General features: G+C 29.0%; 1 protein-coding gene across 1 annotated transcript; it reads right to left on the bottom strand.

Moving 5' to 3' along the window:
- Positions 1–13,064: 13,064 nt before the first annotated feature.
- LOC109338648 (synaptotagmin-5-like) lies at positions 13,065–19,902 on the bottom strand. The gene is made up of 11 exons (XM_019575926.1): positions 19,446–19,902; positions 18,329–18,430; positions 17,919–17,969; positions 17,412–17,532; positions 17,031–17,152; positions 16,842–16,940; positions 16,263–16,343; positions 16,080–16,165; positions 15,608–15,833; positions 14,236–14,400; positions 13,065–13,593 (listed from the first exon to the last, which is right to left on the bottom strand). The coding sequence occupies exons 1-11, from the start codon at positions 19,548–19,550 to the stop codon at positions 13,207–13,209; spliced, it is 1,545 nt and encodes a 514-aa protein (XP_019431471.1). The 5' UTR covers positions 19,551–19,902; the 3' UTR covers positions 13,065–13,206.
- Between the last annotated feature and the right edge of the window lie 5,723 nt (positions 19,903–25,625).

The raw sequence follows: 25,625 nt of genomic DNA on the forward strand, positions 1-25,625 counted from the left end.
TAATATATTTTTTAATACAAATTAATAGTATATGCATGTGATATAATTTATGGACCTTAAATGTATTCCCTTATTTTACTCGTTGTGCTAAGTACAGGAATTTTGACTACCCTAATTTGAAGTTTTTGTGACAAGTGAGTATTTGATTTTGACAATATATCATAAAAGTCAACTGGGAAATCAAATTCCATTGATGTGCGAGTGAACTTTGGTTGGAGTAATAAACACGCAGGAGAGAAGAGCGCGTGGCGTGTGTTCCCTGATGTCACGTGTACTAAGCTCTGGAGCGTTTCCATTTGCAGTCAATAATACACTCATTGCCACGTTAGTAGACCCCACTAAATGTAAGGAAGAAAGATTTTGTAATCTCCGTAACCTTACTCACCTTTTATTTATCAACAAAACTCTTTTACAAGAGAAAAATATGTATATTAATAGTTTATGAGTTTTTTATACTATTATTATTGTATTATTTATCATATATTTTAATTATTATTGATTTTTTATAAAAAGTAATACAAATGAACAATAATGAATACACTAATTATATATATATATATATCTTTATATTGTCAGTGCATAAATTTAGTACTCCTTTTATAATCATTTATTAATATTGATTGCAATATATATTATCTTAGTATTGAGATTTATATATAATGAACATAGTATTCATCGTTACTTTTTAAATGATGTAATAATAATATGGATAAAAATAATAATAAAGTAAAATGTGGATAAAAGTTGAAAAATGTATAGCAGAAAAGACAATAATCTTCAACTAAAAATAAATGATTTTATTTATTTAGTGTTCTAACCCGTTTTCTTATTTTCATAGTTGTTTTTAATTTAGTTTATTTTATATGACAATATGTTGGAAAAGTCGTTAAATTTACATAAAAGTAAAAATATATAAATGTGAACACCATAATATGTAAGTGAAAAATAACTTTGGTTAGGTTTGTATAAATAAAATGACAACGTTTTATCATAATATTTTATCAACAAAATATTCATATCTCGACTATTCATAAATCTACTTTGTTTTTATGCATTGAATTAACTCTCACTTCATCTATTTGATGTGGCTATAATATTCAAATTATTAGTCTAAATGTATCTTTTACGTTGTACATCTTTTTTATTCAACGCAATTTTTAGTATTAAATCCTTAATTAACGGATAGTGGTTTATATTTTCATATGTTAAGGGTACCCCTCAGTTATATGATAAATTGTCTTTTTGTCTATAAATATCACTTATCTCTAACAATAAAACAATTTTCTTATACATTGCACTGACCCATAATATCGTATTTAAATAATAAGTTATGTATCAACTATATTGAACAAGTAAATATTCTTGTTTGTGGAAATGTACCAAATGCAATAATTCAGCAGAAAGCAATGCTCATTTGCTTAGTCACAAAGAAGCAGTCTCATGTCAGATATAAAGGGTTGACCTATAAACATTTACTAAAACATAACTTCTTTTTATGTATTAGGACAAAGTAACACCACTTCATTTCTATAACTATTGATGTAGTTAATAAACTATTGATTTCAATTTGTATATGCTTATAGTTTTAGGTAATTAAAATTAGTTAATTTATATGTGGAATATTCTTTTTAAAAATCCACGTGTATGTAAGTTTCAACAAAATTTAATAAAAATATATTAGAGATTATTTTTGGAAGATGGTTATTGGTTAGAAAGTTAGGAATTAGCAAGTTAGGGTAGTGTTAGTTACTTGTTTTACAAGCTTTCTTTTCATCTTTTCGCTTGTATAAATAAGTCATATTAGTTCTCTTCTTATGAATTCAATTCAATGACAATAATGAGAAATATTACATTTCAATGGAGACTTTGATTCTCATTTTTTTCCCTTTCTTGCTTCTTCAAGCTTTTCTTTATCTTTTCATTAATTTCTCATCTTTCTTATTTCATCAAGAATATATCTCTTATCTATGGCTCTTACCATATTTTAACATGATATCAGAGTGTAATTATTCAATCGCTTCCGCTTATGCTTTTATCGTTCCAAGATTCAAGAAAGAATCATCATCATGCATCAATCATCAAAGTGAGGAATCTTGCATTATGGCTAAGGATGATGATGATCATAGCGTAAATCAAGGGGTGTAGGTGGACTATCTTGTTGAAATGATGTAGCTTCATTTTCATCCTCTTTAATCACCATTGTTGGCTCCTCAAAACCATCAAGAAGACCATAAAAAATGCTCATTATTCTCTCAAATTGTACCACTAATGCTTCATTCTTCTTCTTTCAAATGCACATATCCATCACTAATCTTCACTCGAGACCTGATTGCTTATGTTTAATGAGGTGTTTTACAAGGAAATGCTTCTGATTATGGTTCCATCATTCCAAGATTCAACATTTATCATCATTCATCATCATTTTATCATATACAAGATTAAATCATTTTCTTATTCTTCATCACTTATCCCTCTTTCTTATTCATCATTGAAGCATCTCATTATGATCAAGATTTTGATCCGTTCTCTCTCTTTCATCATCAATGGTTGGTTCGCTTCTGTCCATGACGTTTAAGATCAGATCTAACTTCTATCATGGGTGGTTAAACATTGGATGGGTAGCTTCTATCCATAGTGGTTAAGCAAAGATATAACTTTTGTTATGGATGGTTAAATGATATAGCTTCTGCGGTGGGTAGTTAAGCGTTGTTATTGCTTCAAATAAATTCTAAGCTGGAGAGTGAAAATTATCACTCACCAACTTAAGGGGAGATATTAAAAATATATTAGAAGTTATTTTTGGAAGATGGTTATTGGTTAGGAAGTTAGGAATTAGCAAATTAGGTTTGTGTTAGTTACTTGTTTTACAAGTTTTCTTTTCCCTTTTCATTAATTTCTCATCTTTCTTGTTTCATCAAGAAGATATCTCTTATACATGACTCTTACCATATTTTAACAAAATCCATAAATTCTTAACTTGTGTGAGTTGAATAAGGATATCTATAATAATTAAGATTTATAAGACTATGATACATTATCATTTTTGTCTAAGACTCAATTTTAGACTATTCATGTTCAATTATTGAATAGCATCACAATCAATTCTTTTGTGTTTTTTAAGTTGAAAAAAATGACAATATTTTAATTATTATTATTATTGGTGGATACAAATTTGTGGTGTGACATGAAGAGAGTAGGCAAGTAAAATATGATTCTCACTAATTCATAATTCGGCTATTTAAATTAAGAAATTTGTATTAAGATTTTGAAGAATATTTGATTTTATGAGGCATCTAGAAAACTCTTAGTATGCTATTGGAATGTTAAGATTTTACCATAAATGCCTTCAGGATTACTTATTGTTGTTAAGTTATTGAGGAAAAAATATGGGCTAATTTTTTTCCAAAGGGAGAGTAAGAACTAAGATGAATCGAGTGTAGTTATGAGGATTTTGAACATGTGTATTCGCATTTTATATTTCCTTGTATAATCAACTGAGATGACTCTAAAAATACATTCTAATTTAAAATTTTAATTTTTTTATATAATGGAATTAACCCAGTAACTTTGAACATGCATGCTCACACTTTATATTATATTATGTAAGGTTGTGTTTGATTCAAAGGGAGGGAGGGGAGGAAATAAACATAATTAATTTATTTTCTCTCACTTGGTTTGGTTGATTAAGAAGGAAGAGGGGAGAAATAAGCTTTATTTAACTAATAGAGATTATATGTCCTATTTTGTTTCTCAAATCAATCCAAAAGTTACACTTTATTAAAAAAAATTATAAAAATATAAACTAATATTTTTTATATTATTTATTATAATTTAATTGACGAACATGAAAAGGTGATTATTTTGGGGCGTGATCTTTATTTTTATTTAACCTATTCAAGTACGGTTGTAGAGAGGAGACAAGGGGAAAGTTTAAAAATAAATGAGCAACTTTTCCTCCCATCCAAAATCGGGAGAAATAAAAGTGGGTAAGGAAGGATTTTCATCTTATTAATTTTCTTTCTCTCTCCTTTGAGCTTCAAAACCCGAAAAGGGGATTTAATTAATAAGAATAAATATAACAATAGGGTCAACAATTGAGTTGCATTTGTCATTAGATCAGTGGGTAAAGTTCTACTAAGAGAGTGATAGGAAAAAAAGACAACTTGCAAAACTTGAGGTTAAGAAAATCATTTAAATCGTTACAATAGTAAAGGTTTAATTTTTAAGTGGTTTCCTTCGGTTCATTTATTTCAATAATGGGACCCTATCCAAGATACCTATTAAAAAGATTTAAAATTTCAAATACTTGTTTATAAACTTTTAAAGTTAAGAAATTTAGTAAAAAAATTCAATTTGTTGAGAATAAAACACTAACAATCTAACTTTTATTTTATTATTAGGTGAGGTTATATATATAAATCAAACAATGTTATAATGTATTATCATAAAGATATTTATCAGCAATTCGTTGAGAATCTAGGATCTAATTAAACATTTAACTAAATAATAGCCTGTAACTTCATATTGATGAAAGTTCAACTTATTTATTCTTAATTACTCTATGCTGGTTATAAAGAGTTGCCATGAAAACTCTAGATAGTAACTAGCCACTATGATTGGTTGAGTAGTGTTCGGGACAATTGCACTGTATTATTTCCATAAGCAATACATTGATGGATTTGTTTGTCATTAAACGTTCAAGGAGCCATATTGTGACTTAATTAGATCATAACTCTATAATACAATATATTATTAGTTAAACTATAGTGGTCATGAAGAGTGAATATGAAAGTTCTATAATGATGCCAAGGAATGCATGATCGTGAATTAACTTTATATTATAGTACATTCCTCACTATGCTATGCTAAGATGTAACTTTTTTTTATAACTAATCGTATTTTCTCATCTATTAAGTTAATTTCTTTTGGAATGTATAATTGATTATCCTATCACTCATAAGAATAAAACTTTTAGTCTTTTAGTCTACGTATGGATTTAGTAAAGTTTTACGTCATTAGAATAACATGTTGTTGTTGGTATATAATGTCATTTTGTATCTCCTAAAAATTATAAATAAAACATTCCAAATGCTCATATGTTTGGTAAATGATTGCTTCATATGTCAATTTTTTGCATATGCTATACGCATTAAGAAGAAGCAATTAACTAATAGGTATTCAATCCCATTGTTTATAAAAAATAAAGAGTACTGATTCTTATGTTTTTCAATTTTATTGGTCTGATTCCAAAAATTTCAAATATGTATCAGATTAATTATTTTTAATATATTTTATAGTATATGATAAAAATTAATTTAACTTATGTTTAAAATTTTGATAACCATTTTTAGTTTTTTAATTTTTAAAGGCCAAATTAGTAATATAAAAAATCATGAGAGAGTAAAATGAATATTTCCTTACAAATAAAACATTCCCAAGTGTTATGAATAACAACGTTCCACTAAAAGCAAAATTGCCTTTAAACAATTTAATACTCTTAGTGGATTATAAACCTTGCCCTAATAAGTCCGTGTGGCTTTAAGAATGTTGGGATAATTATGAGATGAATGGAGCCAACAAATAATCCAAATCACATCAATATCGATGGACATTATGGTACTTTCACAAAGGCCTTTGACTTATTGTAACTTCGTAAGAGGAATCTAAAACTAAAAGTATCCAAATACCAAGAAAAAAAAGTGAGAAAAGTAGCACGTTGCTTTTTACAGCTTTCTAGACCAAGTTCCACGCCAAGGCATAACACAAGGAACAAATCTCAGATTAACCTGTGGTGATAATTTTCATGAATATAGTGTGATATGCAACGTTGTAAAGATTTAACATTAACACAATCAGTATATCATTTATTATTTTTTATATTACTTTTATTTCAGATAATAATCATTAAAAATAAATAATATATAATATAATGACAATATAAATAATTATTTCACTGTTGGTGTATTTTTTTTTTTGCCTTAAAATAAGGCTGAGTGATCAAGAGTAACTTTAAGGACTTATTTTCCCTCTACCCCTTCCATTTTATTCACATTCAAAGACTACCAATTATTTGTTAAACTATCTCACGTGGGTAACATCTCTCCTCTATTCACTTCCACAGGCTAGATTATTGTTAACGTTTCAAAATCAATATTCATTTGTTCCATATATTTTACATTCAAGGTTACAGTTTAAGAAATAATTATATTTTATAAAAAATGATATAATTTTAAATAAAATGATCATATTTAATACGCATTAGAAACTACATTAAAAATAAATTGAGAAATGTGTAATAAAATGAACATTAATAAATAAGGGTGTAGTTGAAAAATAAAGTATATATATTGATTTTATAAAATATTACAAATTTGGATAATAAGAAAAAGATAAGTATATGGTATGTAATAGTTCCAATTAAATACCCATAATTAATGATGTATTAATAATTTAAAATTAAAAGAATTTAGGAAATATGGTTTGATAAAGTGTCTTACCATGTCATAATTTGTCCTTCCATCTTGAGGCAGGTTTGTTTGAGCAAATTTAGAAAAAATTATAGATGAGACTAACAAACTTTAAACATTTTTTAATTATATATTTTCTTGATTTTTATCTATTATTTGTTTAATGTATTTTGTCATATATTTTTGCAAATTTTATCTTATTTTTAATGTACTTGAAACAATTAGTAAACAATTTTGTATTAATTTAGTAAATTTAGTTATGTTTTTAATAATTATTGTTTTAAATATACATTTGTTTATACTTTAGAGAGAAATATAAATGTAAGATAGATTACTATAAATAAATTTAGTTAAGTATAATGGACGGAGTTGCACAATTTGAGTGAATTTTAATTTTCGTTACTAGCTGTTTAGAAGTATGGATAAATATAAAATAAGTAATGATATTCTTTTAATAAAGGTGTGTTATTTTTATATTATATAAGTATATATTTTTATAATACAAAGTTTTATTCAATTGTTAGGGGATCTGGATTTAGATATCCAGACTATATCTTTCTCAACTTGTTAAAATATATCACTATCTACCAATAAGAATTTGTTTTAATATCAAAAGTTACTAAATTTCAACGCCAAAGTTTCAAAGTAATTAGTGATTGGATGTCCCTTGGTTAAAAAATAAAGTAATATATACATACTTGTTAAAAGTGATGTAAATAAAGGGATTATGAAGGGGGATAAACTTATTTGACAAATAAGTTAAACAATATATTTCACATCAATTAGTTATTCATTCTAAAAAAAATTAATACTTAAAATTAGTATATTTAAATTATAAGATTTTAATAAAATAAATAGCTAATATATGAAATAGGTTTTTTTTGTTAACTTACTCTCTCATTTATTATGATAGCATGATATAGTATTATTTTTTTGAGTCCCACCTTCCTTTGGCAGTGGTTAGTTGAAAAAGTAAAAGACGCTTGTTGTAGAGGTGATTGGTGAGACTCATATTTCCGAGGCCTAAAAAGATCTTTATGTTATGTCCAATATAATACTTTATTTGTTATTTCTCTTTTACAAAATAAAATAAGGAGAGAATATTATTCAAAACATGTGATTAACTTGGAATAAAGGATAAGATATTATTTAAAACATGTGATCTCTATTCGTAATTGATAATCTCTTTGTTTATAATAATCCAACTCTTTTTAAAAAGTAAATATATTTTTGAAGTATAAACTTCAGAACACATACTTAAATATTTACTTATCAACAAGGATTTGATATAGTAGTATCCATATTAAGTCTCTAATGTCGTATAATGTTAAAGACCCCAAAGTTTGATTCCCAAGAGAAGTACTTCCTAAAATAAATAATCATACATTAAAAATAAATTAATATTTACTCGCATGTGAATATGTGCCTTTTATTCACACTAAAAGTAATTACATTAGTATTCTACTTCCCAACTTAAAAAGAAAAGGCATTTAAAAAAATCTAAACCTCACTACACCTATTTTTATCTAGAGTAAATTACACTAACACCTTCTGAGTTTTAGTGAAATTACATAAATCACTCCCCACTTTTCTACACCTACACAAACCTCCCCTAGTTTTGTACTTTCATTACACTGACCACCTCCGTATGAGAAATAAGTGTAATCTTTTAAACAAAAAATATGATAAATGTAATTAAGTTAAACAAATCATGATATATTGTGTAGACAAGTCTAAATAATATACAAATCAATGTATCTTTGTTATTTTTTTGTTACAAAATGCATCAATTATAAAGAAATATTGTTTAAATCACTTTTATAATGTAGTGTAAATAACAAAGATATATTGATTTTATATTATTTAGACTTGTCTACACAATATATCATGATTTGTTTAACTTAATTACATTTATCATATTTTTTGTTTAAAAGATTACATTTATTTCTTATACGGGTATGACCAATGTAATGAAAGTATAAAACTATGAGAGATTTGTGTAAGTGTAGAAAAGTGAGGGCTGGTTTGTATAATTTAACTAAAACTCAGGACTGTCAGTGTAATTTACTCTTTTATCTATTTACTTGTTATAATATCTCCCATTTCCATTTGGTATTTGTTTTATTCCTCAAGGTACAATTTGGTCTTAGTAGGCCACTACCATGCAAATTGGTTTGTACATTTTGATAACAAGGAAAGGGACAGTGATATTTGTCTTCAAACAAAAGATTGATCTTGAGGGTCAGTGAATATTGTTCTTATCCTCAACATGCATTTGTATTAACATTGAAATGAGAATGAGATGGTTGTCGTATTAAGGTTTTATGAACATCACTGATTTGTACATTATCGTATTGTTATGCTTCACTGTATTTTTGTCCTCTTATTTGACATTGACATAGCCTTTTATGTCCTCTACTAAAATAACCCATGATGCTTCATCATTTTATTCTTAGACATTCTTTTTTCTTTCAGTGGACCATGTTGAAAAATTACAAAACCTACACTTATTCAAGGGTTATGTTCTTTCAATTTTGTCATATATTGGAATAAGATAAGAAACAAACAGTGTTATCGAAAACTGTTGATCTAGTGATATAAGACTCTATTGGATCCTCAGATAAACTAAAAGGTCAAACTCTCACACATTCCGAAAGAGATTAATTCCTTAACCGAGTATACTATTTGTTATACCAAAAAAATATTAGAATAAGATATTATAACAGATACAATTGACTCATAATCTTTATGGGTTTTAATCTCATTTTTGATTAGTGGTTTTGATTGTTCTTTGGTGAAATTTTAGGTATGCTACAAGCACTTTAGTTATTGCTTCCACTGTTTCTATTGATCTCTCCCAATATGCCCTTAAATAAATGCGTTTTCCCCCTTCTTTTTAATGTCCTTTGATCTCTATATCATCATTATTTTTTCCCTGCTAGTAATATCGATTAATAAAGTATTAAATAAAAGCAAACCTAAAAAATATAATTTCGGGCAGTTCTAAATAGGAAGATAATTAGAAGAAAAAATTTCATTTTTGACAAATAAATAAAAATAATATATTTTTAAGATTCATAATATCCTTATAAAAAAACTATGAACGAATAATATAATATTTTTCTACTATTATCATTATACTAGCATGTTGGTTGTTACTGTCATGTCTATCAACCCACTTTACTATCGTTTGTAACGTGTAGTTTATATGTTATAAATGATAAATATAATATTTTGTGTTAAATATTTGCATTTTGTAATTGAATTTATTCGATTGGTATAATATTCAACTTTTTTAAATACACTTTTAAAATAAGAAGGTAATGAAGGTAAAATAAAAAGATAATGTTATATAATTTTTGTAAAAACAAAAAGATAATAGGATAAAATAAGAAATCACAAATTACATGATTGAATGGTGATTATTTTGTATTTTCCTTTAAAAAAAAACTAATAGTGACAATTTATGGGTAAGTAACTAACTGCACAGATTCATGGTATTAAGAATAACTGCACAGATTCATAGTATTAAGATGGAGTAATGAAAAGATAGTTTTGAACATATTTGAACTTGTCCCCTTTGTGGTAGGAGACAATAACCTTACTATTACGTTAAGATCCTGGCCTCATAATGTTAAAGGTATTATAAATGGTTCTTTCCAAAAGCATATTATCCGTATCCATAGTTCATTTCCAATATATCACAAATGAGTTAGTGATTCCCATTTCCCTTCTTTACCTAATGGCACTTTGAGATACAAGAGAGAGCATCACCCTACCTGCTTAATTAGTTTGGCTTAATTAGTTTGGCCTGATTTTAATTAGACTAGTATATGATTAATTTTATAAGATCTAGGTTCTCGAATTTAAAAATTAGATGAAGTCAATATTTAATGTAGGTAAAGAACAAATATAACCTAACTCAAGTCATCCCATAATCACTTATAACTTATGTTTGTAAGGTTCGATTATATATATAGTAATAACATATTTTTAGCACAAAGTAGATAGTGCATTTTGCTGCAACAACTTATCTACTCATATTTTTACTAATATTTTTCAATTAAACGCTAGTTATTTATGTCACTCTTATGAAAATGATTTATTATATATCATTTCATATGTCATTGATTTTCTAATTTTTACTTATCTAAAATGAAAATACATTATATTTAATCAAGACTAAAGGTGATTCGAGTTCAAAAAGTTAGATCAATTAACATTTGGGTGAAGTTTTACTCTGCCAGTTTGAGAAGATGGGATTGAGATAGACATTGTTTGAACTTCCTTTTCTTAATATTTATCTTCAACAATTTGTGGGGAAAAAAGTGAACTTTCATTGCCTACCAAAATGCAAAAATACGACAAAAATCTGTGAGGAGTGATGGACCAGCAATGCTCCAATTTGTAAAGTACCATGGAGGATGTAACATGTTCTCTGACTCATTTCTGTGCACAAGGACCAAAGGAATTAAACAATGTTATGGGTGCTATGAGCATGAGGTACCTTGTTGCCTTCAAAAGTTAAGTGTGACTCATGGCAGAGTAGTGGACAAACATCATAATGATCCCGTGATGCTCATAGAATCCATAAAATTCTGTTTCAGTTAATAACTCTATGTGGTAAAGTGACATAATGTTATATTTATAAGATTCTTTTATGGAAAATATTTCTTTCATTTTTTTTGTTTCTAATTCATTTTCATGGCATGTCAATATGTGGGTAATTTGTAAGTAGAGATATCCATGACTATCTTAATTGGATCAACAAGCCTTTGGTATTTTTGTTTTAAAATTTGTGATACCTTTTTTATCATTAGATTTTGTTTTTAAAATTTGTTTGACAACCATTAAACATTACAAGTTTCTGCCAATGGAATTGTAGTATTACTGTGGCAGATGTATTATAGAATTCTACATGAATCTGAAAACATTGTAGAAATCTAGTAGTAAAATTAAGTATCTTTTTAAAAAAAAATATCAAATTCAAATGCTTGTAGGGTTCTAGATTAGAAAGTATTGAATAGGATAAAGTATATCCATTAGGCGATTGGAAATTGAGGCTGCCATGACAAATATTAGGGAAATTTGGTGACAGGTTGATTATATATTGGGGGCACATCCATAAAGTGTGACATCTATGTACCACTTGAAATAATTAGTGAAAAAAATATTTTATTATTAAACTTTTAACTTGAATATATTTTTTTAACCAATTACATTAAGTGACACATTTTGTGGGACATAATGCATGCTCCCATACATTGATTGTGATTTAAGAAGTCAAATTATGACATTGTGATGGTTATTATGTTATATTTTTGAATAACTCATGTATCTCATTTTATGAGTAAGAAACTAACCCCTTTTGAGGTATATAATTGTCTCTTCAAACAAGTGTTGTTCATAGAAATCAAACTTTTACATGGAAGTCCAATGTAGCCTTACACCATATACCACCGTCTCGTTGGTATTATGTTATTTAAAAACAAGGTTTAGTGGTCAAGGAAAGACCCTAGAGCATAGGAGGTATAGATCTTACTATGATCGTGGCTCAATGTACATGATAGAAGTTGGTTTTGGTGCTGCAACCTCTATAAATGGAAGTGATGTGAACAAGAAAAATAAAACAAAATTACCAAAAGGCTGTAGTACAAGCTAATGAATGGCCTATAAAGCTTATAAGTATTGAACTTTGGAAGGAAAATGGAGCTTTTGACAGTGATATTTAAAGATCAAATGGATTTTGGTGCTTGTACTAGTATTAACTATGTTTGGCATGTTGCTAAATGTAGGATTTTTGGAAATTTAAAGAGGTACCCTATGTTTGAACATCACAAGATTTTTTAAACATTGGAATGAAACAAAAGATAACTTATATTTTTAGAAATAACCACCCACTACTCAAAAGTTCATAGTTATTTGAGACAAATCAAGTATAGAAGCATTATCAAATAGATATCTGAATTTAATATTCCATTTCTATAGTGTAGCTCAGATATGTTTAGTTGTTTACAGATGGCTTACCAAGAAGGGCATGTGAAGTTCTTGCTGTCTTTCCCTGCAGCAAAAGGTGTTCAATTGATTTGGCAAAATAACAAGAATATCAAAATTCACAACCAGTCTCTCACATTAATAGAAATAAAAAAACAATGTGGTCTAGTAGTGTAAGGTCTCGCTAGATCTCCATAATGATCAAAAAGTTAAAGGTTGGCAATCACGCACCCCAAAAGAGATTAATTACTTACCGAAAAGGTGAGGAAATACCCTTAATAATACAAAAAAACATTAATAGACAATCTCTTTTTAGTACTACCAAGAGTATCCATCACCTTGTAGGTAAGAACCTAATCCATTTTCGGAGTGTTTGGCTGTCCCTCCCAACAAGTGTCCCTCCCAAAAATCGAACCCTTGACCTTTTGGTCTTTCTAGAGACCTAGCGAAGTCTTACACCATTGGACCAATGTCTTGTTGGTTAGACATGATCTACAATAGATTAAAATAACATTGATTTAAAATAAGGAATTTTTACAAATTTTCAAGTTCTTTTATCAACAAATCCAGGTCAAACTTAATTACAGATAAACATGGTACAAGTAAGCTAAATTGACATTTCTGCTATCACTTTTCAATCTAGTCCATTAACAAGATTCAAGAAACCATCATGAAAAACAAAGCAACGTGGATAATGTTCTATCTATTATCATTTATCAAAGCTTGAACCTGCAGCAAGGTCCATTCATTGCAGTGGCTTTGCACCACCACCATTCTCCAGTGGATTACTAACCGGAGTAGACGAGCCACTCTTTTTGGAGGTACTACTATGACCACCTATGATACCCATGAACCTTCCTGCCTTGTTCAGTCCGCTACCGACAGCTCCAAAACCGCTCCCGACAAGTCCAGCTCCGGCACCAATGCCACTGCCAACAAGTCCAGCTCCACCAACAAGGCCGCTGCCAACAAGTCCAACACCAGAACCTACAATTGATACAGCTCCATCTAGTGCATCCATTGTGCTTCCTATCACTCCATCCTCTTTCAGTTTCTTCCTTTGTTCTAGTAACTCTTTCTCTGCTTCTAGTGCAGCCAACTGCTCTTCCTTGTTAAATTGATGATACACGACCTGAAATTCCGACCTCATTGATTATAACTTTTAATCGACTAAGAGGGCCTATATAAGTGACCAACAAATAGGAAGAGCATAAAATATGCCAATTGATATTAAGATCTGTAAACTTATACGGAAGTGGAAAAAAATAATTTTGCAACTTAGTCCCTGAAATTAATCATGTATATGAGTTAGTCTCTGAATTCATTAAACTCGTATAAATGAGCCTATTCTCAAGTAGGTCTAACTTGATTCGAGCTTTGTGTATTAAAGGACTAATTGGCCACATAAATAAATTAAGCTTAAATATGGTTTAATCCCAGCAAAGTGCATTATTTTGATTTTAGTCCCTAGTGGAAGAAAAAAAAGGTTTTGAATCCTTGCAACCTAGATGACACACATCAACACTTCATGGATTTCAGCTAATGGTAGAGACGAAAATCAAAATAAACTATGTTGTAGGGACTTAATCCCAAATTTTTCTTTTCAGAGACTAAAAACATATTTAAAGAAATAGATCATGAACTAAAGTACCAAGTAATTAGAGGGACTAATTTGCTAAATTACCTGAGTAGGACACTTCTCATTCAATTTTTTAGCTTTTCACCTATAATTTCTATATACCACACACATCTACATGATAATGTCAACACATACCTTTACTGTTAAAGTTCCTCGATCTTTCTTGTCTTTCACCTTCAGCATATCAAGTGATGGCATAAGCCTCAATTCAAGCTGCTTCTCATTTTCTACTTCCAGGTCAATAAGGGGTAATTTTACTAATCCCAATCGCTTATCTTGTCCAATGTCTTTATCAAAAACCTATTTGAAGAATCATAACCATTTATATCGTGTTAAATAAATAAACAAGATATAGAAACAATCAACAACAACAATCAAGTCTTAATCCCAGTAGGCAACGTCGTCTACATGGACCAAACGATGACTTAATGCTCTATTACTGTGTATAGAGACAGTTTAAAGTGAAGTTGAGAAAAAGTGAAGTTAAAGGGAAAAAAACGTTGGACTTAAAACCAAAAGGTAAGCATCTATTGCTGTGTATAGTGACAGTTTAAAGTGAAGTTGAGAAGAAAAAAAACAGATCACAAACCAAAATATTGACATCTATAGCTGTGTGGAAACAGATACAACCCTTGCTTTGAACATGGGGAAAATTAACAAATAGACAACCTCTGGAGTCCAGAAAGGAATATAACATAACATTTTCCAAGAAATCACTGAAATAAGAGACCTGCCATTTGAGTAAGTAGTCAAATAAGATTCTGGTACATACGACCAGACCATGTACAACTTCCACCAGTGACATATCCATAAATTTTGATAAGTTGAGGCAAAAGACATACTACGAGAATTTTTAATTACTCCAGTAGAGTGTGATTGTCTGGACAGCCAAAGGGCCTAAGGTGCCCGTGCGCCATTATCGAAAGGAAAGATACAAGAATTCAAAGGCATATGTATAGTATTTTACCTGTGTCATTCTTTTTTCCTAACACAAATTTTTATAAAAAGATTTTCCCACCCTGACCTAGAAAGCCAGTTTTATGAATCATATTTATTATAAATGAAATTATTACAGAACGCTACACCTAAATGTTATTTTCAGGCACATGTATCCTTAACTAAATAGTAAGAAAAAAAAGTACAAAACCCTCATTAAAAGGGGCCATTTGAATGATCAGAATTAGAATGATCAAAAAACCTGAACTGTGAAACCGAAAGAAATCACACTCGAAGTTTGATATATGACTCTAATAATTACACTAAACACCATAACAGCAAGGAGGTAATTGACTAGATTTTCATCATATATCTAGAAAGTCCTTAAAAGAAGAAAACTAAAAAACTGAAAACTAATTTTATAAAACCACTTAATTTCTTCCACAAGTAATTAACATAACCAAAGATGTTATACATATGAAAGAAAAATGTCACAACATATTACTAAGAAAGAAGGCAGAAGAGAGTAGTAGCATAAAAGGATATAATGTATTGTATAATAGGGTAAAACCTCGAGAATGAGTGACTGGGTCTCCTTGTCTTCAGCAATCAAGTTAAATGTCTCATTCCAAACAGGATTCAAGTTGTCATCAATAACCTTGGTTTTAACCTTAAACAATGGTCGAATATACACAACTACATAAGGATCAGACTTTCCAATCATTTCCTTATTCTTTAAATCATTCGCTTTCACTATAGTCACTGTAAGCCTTCCCTGGGGTTTAAGCTCCAGTTCACTGCAAAAAGACGGGTAAAACAAGAAGTGTGAATATACTTTACAATTAACATTGAAATCAGCATTGTCGGTCTGTTTACTTTATTCTACAGGGGTTGAAAAAGATAAATTTTGATTGAAACTTGCACAATTTCAAACTCAATTTAAAGTTTTGTTAACATATAGTAACATACTTAGTCATGTACTGATCTGCAATCAGAGAAAAAATAACACTAACGGCAAAAACTTTCATAAGTTTCATACTAACCTAGTATCGACAGGGATACCACCAAGTGGAACGACAATCCGATGAGGCCATTGGAGCATATCAGTAACAATTGTGTTGACAGTATCCTGTGAAATGAAGGGTAAATATGTGTGTTATGTAAGTATTAATTCAAGAACAGTAAAGTAGAAAGAGGTAAATACATAAAACGGACAGGAATCTCACGTCAATCATATCTGAAATTCCAGGAAGTGCTGTCAAACTTCCACCGACCGCTTTCAGTGTGTAATCAATCCTAGGCTTTGGCTTTATTAAACGTTAAGGGATAAGTCAGTAATTCCAAAACTCAATTAATGCTATTTTAGTTGCGAATATGAATTTGACAAGGCCGAGATAAGAAAACAACAACAACAATAATCAAGCCTTAGTCCCACTAGGTGGGTTCGGCAAGAGAATAAAAGAACAGATCAATTATAAACAACAGTTCCCCTTATCCACACAAACTTGAGAAGTACATCATCGTAATAATGGTCCTAACATCATCGGTCCATAATAAATGGGTAAACCACTGAAGGTTATATTCAAATGCAATTAATATTTGATATGAAGAAAGGCATTATCTACCCTTAACTTTTAGCTTAATCAACTGTCTACTTAATCATATTCAAGATCTTCTAACAGAAAAATCAAAGTAATAACCAATTCCACAAAGCAGTCATATTCGCAGTTGGAACAAAAAAATCCAACAATATATTCTTTCACAGTTTCACATGTAATTTCAAGCTTTCCTCCCCCAAAGGTTACCTCAGCAAGTAGGGCAACAACAACAGCAGAAATGCATGGAATCTCTTCAGCGAGTTGGAATATAACACGGATAACAGTGAAAACCTGCAGATCCTTCAACTGAAGGAAAATGCAAAACACTCAAATTTCGACAAACTGAAAAGGGAACATGACAAAATTCATCAGAAAAAATATTCTGCCATGCCTAACCTGAATAGGGATAGATGCAACAAGTGCAGCTTCAACAGCCAAAATAATACTGGGATCACCACCCCAGCGGAAATCAATGTCCATAGTGATTTGACCTTTGGTAAGACTCTGAACACGAATCCCTGCACGGGTAAAGAAATTATGGATAGATAATTTATTGTCATACAAAACAATTCAACAGAAAAATTGACAATGATATTGTTGGATATGAAATGTTACGTATGAAACAGCACTCTAAAAGAAATAATGTCAAAATAGACTGACAGGGCAATCTCGCGATCAAGGCTGCATACATTTCTTTCTTTTTTTGTGGCTAAAAGAACTTATCCATTTTATAAGGGCAGTAGTAAATTTAGCTGGGAAATTACTATTTGTTGATACCTTCAATTTTTGGAGGCACAGTTCCAAGTGATAGCTTGCTGAACTTCAATGAAGTAATTCCAGTAGGCCTGTACTGTTCCAGTAGTGGTTCAACGGATTCTCTGATCACCAGAGTTGCTGCCTAAACGTAAACAAAAACCATGATGACCAAGTCAGCTATTAAGCGAAGCAAGACCACGCATGTTAAGGTTTGCAAGGAAAATTAAATTAGAAAGGTCTACTAGAGCCTAAAGCACAAGAAGGCACATGATTCATGTCAAAGGAAAGCCATGTATACATAGACATGTTATTTACAAAGTTATAGAATATATCTGAGGATAATTGGAGAAATACAACTACGAGATATTTGGGGGAATCAGAAAAGGATAAACATATATTGGGGTTTCCTGAGATGAACTAATAGGGACTTGCAATAAATCTTGTGAGAAATAAACGGATGACATTGTACAAATTGTTTTGAATTATTAGTATTACACAAATACATAATGAGCACGGAAGCATACTCACTTCTGCAACAAATGGCCAGAGTTTGGTCAGCTCCTTGTTTAGCCATTTCACCTGAAAAAGGCAATGCAACGAAGTCATACACACAGCAAAATAACAGTTTAAAAATGGGACCTAAGAGATACAGTTTCTAAGTTTGAACATTCCAGCTGCATTTGACAATAGATATAACTGGAGATAGAGTTGTAGCTTTGTTACAATAAACTTTATAATCAATGCACCACATTGACATAAGCACATGTCAAGAGACATTTGATAATACACCATTTCTGAACCTTCTTTAATGCAACTAAAAAAACCTATCATAACATAAGAACAAAATACTGTATTGGTATCATACTAGAAAAATAGGTACACTGTATACAATCACTTCAGTACAACATTAAGTTGTATTTTACAACTGAAAACCCTACCTGCTCATATAACGGAAAAGATATCCACTCAGGACAACTATCACCACAAATTTTCTTTACATCATCTCTGCTAAGGGAACCAAGGAGTTTAATGTCAACTGCCTACAAAGCAAATAGATAATAAATGTTAAGACAAAAAAATGACATTCACGTACTGAAAAATAATAACCCTGTTAGTGTCGTTAGTGTCATTCTAAGTAATTGTACGTTGAGATCATGTTAAATCTTACTCAATATCTTGCAATAAACCACTACGCAGTTCTACAAATCTCATTAGTTTGGTTTAATGTTACTACTGAGGTTAGTTATAACATTTTAAGTCAAGAGAACATTTTAGTTTTTTTAATCGTTCGGGTAATTTAGTAGTTTAAACTTTAAATTAAGGCCTGATAGTTACAACTAGAAAATACGACAGAGGTTACTATTTTCCTTTAGGTCTGAGGTCTAAACATCATGCAACAATTGCCTTCTCTGTGTCGAAGGCAGCAGGAGATTGTATTTCACTGCAAAATGACTTTCTAAGTCAGATTTATTACTTTCAAGGGTCTGCCTCTGCCTCTTACAAGAGAACATGGTCCGTGAATTAACCAAACAACCAACTACTTAACATGACACAAATTTCTTGAGCCTTAATGTTTCAGTGTATAATTTCTCACCATAAATAGTATTGAAACTCAGTACTGCTGACCTATGTGATCCTTCTTTCCAAATTCTCACACAGTACCATAAATCTAATGATCTCCCTTTTCTTGCCCGCGACCCTCGATATCCCAGAGCCACTTTAGACCTCAACTTATCCGAGTCAAGTCGAGTCAACAAGACTCATTTAAGGGGGGAAATCTCTCTTGGAACTTACTTTTTCCATTCACAATACTTCACTTAAAAAAATTACTACTGGAATCAACTAGTGTCAGTCCCAATTTTTTCATTCAAAAGTGATCAATCCAACCACTGATCAAATCTAAATTCATCAACTTCTTCTCCCCAAACATTACCTAGAAGCTAGAACAAACCATCACTAAAAAATGTTGATCAACAAAACCAAAATTAATACAAATAGAACAGCACCAATGATCTATAATATTCATGAATGGGATAAATTTACAAAATCATATACCTTTGCAATTCGTTTAGCACTTCTATACCTCATCATGCGTTCCCATCCAGCCATCAATGCTATGCCAAATAACACCCCCATAAAAATCCCAGAAATCAAACCCATTTTTTTCTTCCAAGATGTCAAACACTACCTTTACAACTTTGATCACAAACCCAAAAGCACTGTTATTCAAGCAAAAAAAAATAGAAACTTTCTGTTCACCCAATATAAAAATTGGAACTTGTTGAGAAATTTAAGAATAAAATCTCAAAGGGTGTCTAACTATAGAAGTTGAACGCTAATTGGAATAAGATTCTGAAGTGAGACCAAAAGTTGAAGAAAAAAAACCCAATTTTGATTTTTCTGTGACTGTTTCTGAAGGTGTATTTTGTTTTTGAAAACTGAAATAGAAAATTGAGTTGTTTAAGTTATAACGTATAAGGCCACTTTGAGTATTATGGTTTCATGTTCTCTTCCTTCACAAGATTTTTTATAAACAAAGCATTAAAGCCTTATTGCTGAGCTGTTACTCACCCCACCCTTAAGTTCTAATTAAAGTTTGCATTTTATTTTTATTTTTTTAATACATATTCAATTATTGCATCTATACCGACATGCGTTGGTTCAAGTAGTACATGTTTGATTCCTCTTACACAATGTCTAGGGTTTGAATATTGTGGATGAAAAAAATACATGCTAGGAAAGTTAGCTCCACATACTTGTGGATGTTCCCAGCTCGGATACAGGATTGCCTCCAATACTATGATACATGTGAGATACCAAAACAAATTATTGCATCTACGGATTTTTCTTAATATTTATGGACGGTAAAAATTTATATATAATCATTATATCATTTATTATTCAATTATTTTTAAGAGTGATTATAATTAAATATGAATGATACATAAAATAATAATAATATATAAAATTCATGGCATACTGTGTCTATCAGTAAAAGGAGTAATGATTTTTAGGATGAGTTATTGCAGCTAGGAGTTTTTCACATATCATATATTAGAAAGTGTAAAATCTATATATTTATAGTGTAAAGATTTATACATATACACTATATCATCTATTATTTATATAGATAATATAAGGGTAGTATATAAAACTCATACACTATTAATATATTTTTTTTTCTCATATTAGAATATACAGTGTATGGAGTATTTATACAATCAATAAAAAAATAATCATAGATGAAGCAATAACAAGTAAGAGTGTGTAAAAACTCTAATAATTTCTTATGGAAAAAATGTATATACACAATATATTTTATATATTATTAATGTATTACTCATCATTCATAATTAATTAATGTTGACTCTTTAAACAAAATATATAATTCAAGTTAACAGTGGATAATAAGTATATAAATCTTTAGTGAGAAATATATATATATATATTACACTCTTTCTTATATCATGGAATCAACATACATTATTGCATGAATCAATTAATTCTATTTATCTTGATTGGTTTTGGATATATTGGACCAAAAGAGAGAAAAATGAAAGTTGTCAGGAATGAGTTAATGACATTTTGCTTATGTCTCTTTCTAGCTTCCACATGTGTCCCTACTATATTATAAATTTAGAGTTGATATGTATTTTATGAACTATAATTCAAGATCTGCTGACATTGTTTCTCATCAAAATAATTTTTTTATTTGGCTTCAAGTATATTTAGTAAAAACATCAAATACTCATCATCTTAAAATAATTATTTGATAATATATTTTGTAACTTTTAGATTATACCTATTACTAATTTACTTTTCAATTAAAGAATGATTATTTTGATTTGAATCAAATACAAATATTTTTTTTACATAATCTTAAAATCAATTCATTTTAAACTTAAACAAATAGGCCAAAGTCTATTACATAGAATTGTGACACATTACCCGTTTCATATAATAATATCTTAGAATCTTGTCAAATTCGTGGGGCTAAACCATGTGTTTCTTTACTTTTTAGCATTGTGAGAAATTAATGGGTTAAATAAACCATTTGTTTCTTCATTTTTCAGCTTTGTGACAAAGGATTTGGAGCTCAAAATTTTCCTTTACAACTTATTTTTTATACTAGCAATGGTATCTTTTATTTTTTGGGTAATGAATTAATCTCTTTTGAGTGTGTGTCTGTCTCTCATAATAAACGTCACTCATAGTTATCGAACACTTGACATTTTGGTTGTTTATGAGATCTAACAGGATCTTATATAACTAGAGCAACATTTTGTTGGTCTTTACAAACCATTTACCTATAACACAATACATAACTAAAGGGATCAAGTTAATAGTATGTCATGTGGTCAATTACCTTACTATTAACTAAGTTTAGATTTATGCTTACAACTTTTCAATTCACATAAATGGGAAAGAATAATCATTAGTTTAGGAAGTATGTATCTATTTCTCATTAAGTACCAACTCGAGTTTGAATTTTGTATTTTAAGAAAATTTTACTAGAATAGAGTTAACCCTATATATTGTGGATATTTTCGTGCCTAACTAGGTTAACTTCATGGGGAATGCATGTGACTAAATAAGAAGATAATTAAAATATGTCTTTGATGAATACTTATATATTCAAAGAAATATTGATGAGGTACTTTATATTTTTGAATTTTAGTGTGCTCAAAAATATGATTTGGTATAATTTACCTGATATAACCTTTTCTATATAATTATCTTTTTGCTCTTATATGTTTTATGCTTTCTAAATTCAATTCATCAAATTATACATTAATGTTTGTTATCATAAAAGAGAGATTAATGAAATCTAACAAAAATGCATATTAGGTGTTATGAAGATCATTTCTTTAAACAAATAAAGATTGATCTCAAGATTATAGAAAGAAAGATTAAAGAAGGCTAATTTCAAAATTTCAATAGTAAACAGGACAAATTTCAAAACTTTATAATAAGTAAGGATCAAATACTATAGAAAAACAAAGAAAATAATAATATAATAAGACATTTTTATCCTTTTATATACAATAATAATACTTTTGTTATTAAAAATACAAGTAAAATCAAGTATTATAATGAAGATGATCTTTGTTCCTTTATAATTGAAGAAGACAACTTGAAATTTTGAAGCTACCTAATTTTAATTTCTAAGTTGTGTGGAAAGTGAGGAATAAGCTCAAAATTTTAAGCTCACTCTATGATTAAGTTCTTATTTAAGCGGGTTAAAATGCAAAAATACCCTAATGATATATTAATGAGGCGTATAATAACACTTTTAACATTAAGAAAAGGTAACGTGCAACTCAAGAAATGTGTAGCCAACAAAAACAAAATACAATAAATTTTATTATTATAAAGAGATCACCATTTTGGACTTTTTACAAGCAATGTAGAAAAATATGGCAAAAACTCTGAAATTTATGCTATGACCTTCTTCATTTTCCTGTTTTTTTTCTTTTCAAATATGTCTCCTTTAGCCTTTTCACCTCCATATAATATTTATTTTATTATCTTTCATATATGTTTTTATTTCCTTTTAATAAGAGCCATTCATTTTTCCATTGCATCACATAAGTTAAAGTGCCATACTGCATGTGAATCTGATGAAAATTGTAGTATCCTTCCACATTTAATAAAGATTTAAATCGGATGTGCTTAGACATATTTTGGTATAGGTAACTCGAAGTGATAATAATTTTACATTAATTTTTTAATTCTATCTATTTGCATATTTTATAGTTTTTGCTCTTGTGATTTCTCTCATATACCAAGTTATGCAATATTATTAAAGTTGTATCACTTATGACTTGGTTGAAGTATTGAATTAATAAGTTACTAGCTAAATTATTGGGTAACTGATTGAACTGTTGGACTCATTTTACATTAAAAAAATTGAAAATTTATAAATTAGTTAATATTATTTAATAATTTTATACTGCAACATAATAATATTATCATGGCAGGAATATTCAATTAAATAATCAATAATGAGTATTTTAATACAACAAATTCTCACTAATAGATTAAAAACATCATCAAACACCATCAAATTTTATACTTTAATCCCAACAAAACTAAATAAATAAATTTAAACTCAATAAAACAATTATTGTTCTGTCATAATATAAGCCAATAAAAAAAACTTAATTACAACAACAAACTTAATTACAAATAATTTGAAAACACAAATATTTTTCCTCTAAAAATTTGTTTTGGTTTTTTTTTATAAAAAATGACTGAACCAATTGAATTACTGAATTTATGATTAAACAAATAAATCGAATCAGTTCATATGGAATTTGGTACAATATTAATTAGATGAGCGTCTCATACCGATCAGACCAAACTAAGTTTAACAAATATGATCTTATATATACTAATGATGATAAATAGTATATCTGTTGTTCCAAAAAATTTATCACTCTATGTATTAATTTTTGTGATTGATTAGAAAAATATATTTAAGTTAAAATTGTAATAATTAACTATTTTTCTGACTAATTACAGAGAAAGTGATATATGAAGTATTACAATTTTTAGGATAAAAGATTTATTTGATAAAGAGGGGCAACGTGATTGTTGTTGTAAATCCAAGACTGGATGGAATATAATGGAGCCCAAGATCAATTCGATCATCCACCCTGTAAAAATGAAGAATGAGACATATTGGGTTACATGTCTTAGCCCATCAAAAATAAGTTACTAGTTTTTTTAAAATTAAGTTGTAATAATTAGTTCGGAGCTGAATTAGTTACAATCACTCGTCACCAAGAGTTAGTGAAGTCAATAGGGTATAGAAATGAATCAGCAAACAACTACCTATAAATATATAAGTACACATTATGGAGCCATGTCATAACCAAATTGTATTGAATCTAAAATTTGAGTCTTGCCAATTGTGAGAATTGAAGTTTCCGCTCGTAGGTTCTTGCATGAACAGACTAATATTATCAAGAATTGTTATTCTCTTTCGAGTGATCACATTGACTTATCTCTTACGCGAGTATGGTGCATTTTGCCGGAAGACAAAAATACATATCCAATAGATACCCGGCAAAATAATCATAACAAATACCCACAACAATTATTTTATAATAAATTTTAGTGGTTGAAATATAATGATAATTTTAATATATAAATAAATTTTATTAATCGCGCAATAATAATAACAATTATATATACAAATATATAAATATATACTTAAACTTAAAAATTCATTTAGTAATTATACATACCCACATAGAAGATAGAATCAACAAGACATTGGTTTAGTGATTAAGCTCTCGTTAGATCCTCATAAGACAAAATGGTCAATAGTTCAATTTTTGTGAGTAACATTATTAAGAGGGACAATCACACACCTTAAAAGAGATCAATTCTTTACTCATTGGGTAAGAAATACTCTTGGGAGTAGAAAAATATTCATATGCAGAGGGATCATATCATATTCATTTGACATTTCAATTTCTATGTCGGTCTCAAGAGTATGAGATTATAATATGCCAGTATTGTGAACATATTCTGTCTCTTATGGAACATTAATACATACTAATAGAGTAATAGTTATGTAGAATAATTAGAATGGTCGTATAATTATATGTTAACTTTTAAAGTGATCACTTATTTTATTTATACATTATCTTATGAATGCTTATATTCACAAATGATAAAATAAAACTATATATTGTATTGAGAGAGACATTAGAAAGACAATAAGTTTAATGAATGAAAACATATATCTTTGCAACATGATAACATACTGAAACATGACGTATACATGAGTATCATTAATGCATTGATCGATTTCTTAAACTTTTTTATGTGTAATACTTGAAACTTGAAAGTGTACGAATTTGTATTCACATAAGATTAGGAAACTGAACCAAAATTTCGTTCATAGGTCGTGCATATAAAAGCACGGAAATTAGTGAGACCCAAAACCCAATTTTGAAAAACAAGAAAGAGTTTCTACTCCAAATCAGAAACCATCAATTTAGAATATCAAATAGATGATATATCTTTCTAGTTTTATTAATTAATTATGTAAAATGCAATTTATTTGATTAAATGAAAGAGTATATGTATGATCATTTTTGTTTTTGGGATGTAGTTATCAAATTTCTGAAACAAACAGGTGATTTTAATTAAAATTCCTCCACTCCCCTGTCCCTCCGGTCACAACAAACTAAACACACTGTTAAGCTCAAGAAACTCTGA

This window comes from Lupinus angustifolius, unplaced genomic scaffold (assembly GCF_001865875.1).
Source record: "Lupinus angustifolius cultivar Tanjil unplaced genomic scaffold, LupAngTanjil_v1.0 Scaffold_32_82, whole genome shotgun sequence".
In the NCBI taxonomy this organism is placed as follows: Eukaryota; Viridiplantae; Streptophyta; class Magnoliopsida; order Fabales; family Fabaceae; genus Lupinus; species Lupinus angustifolius.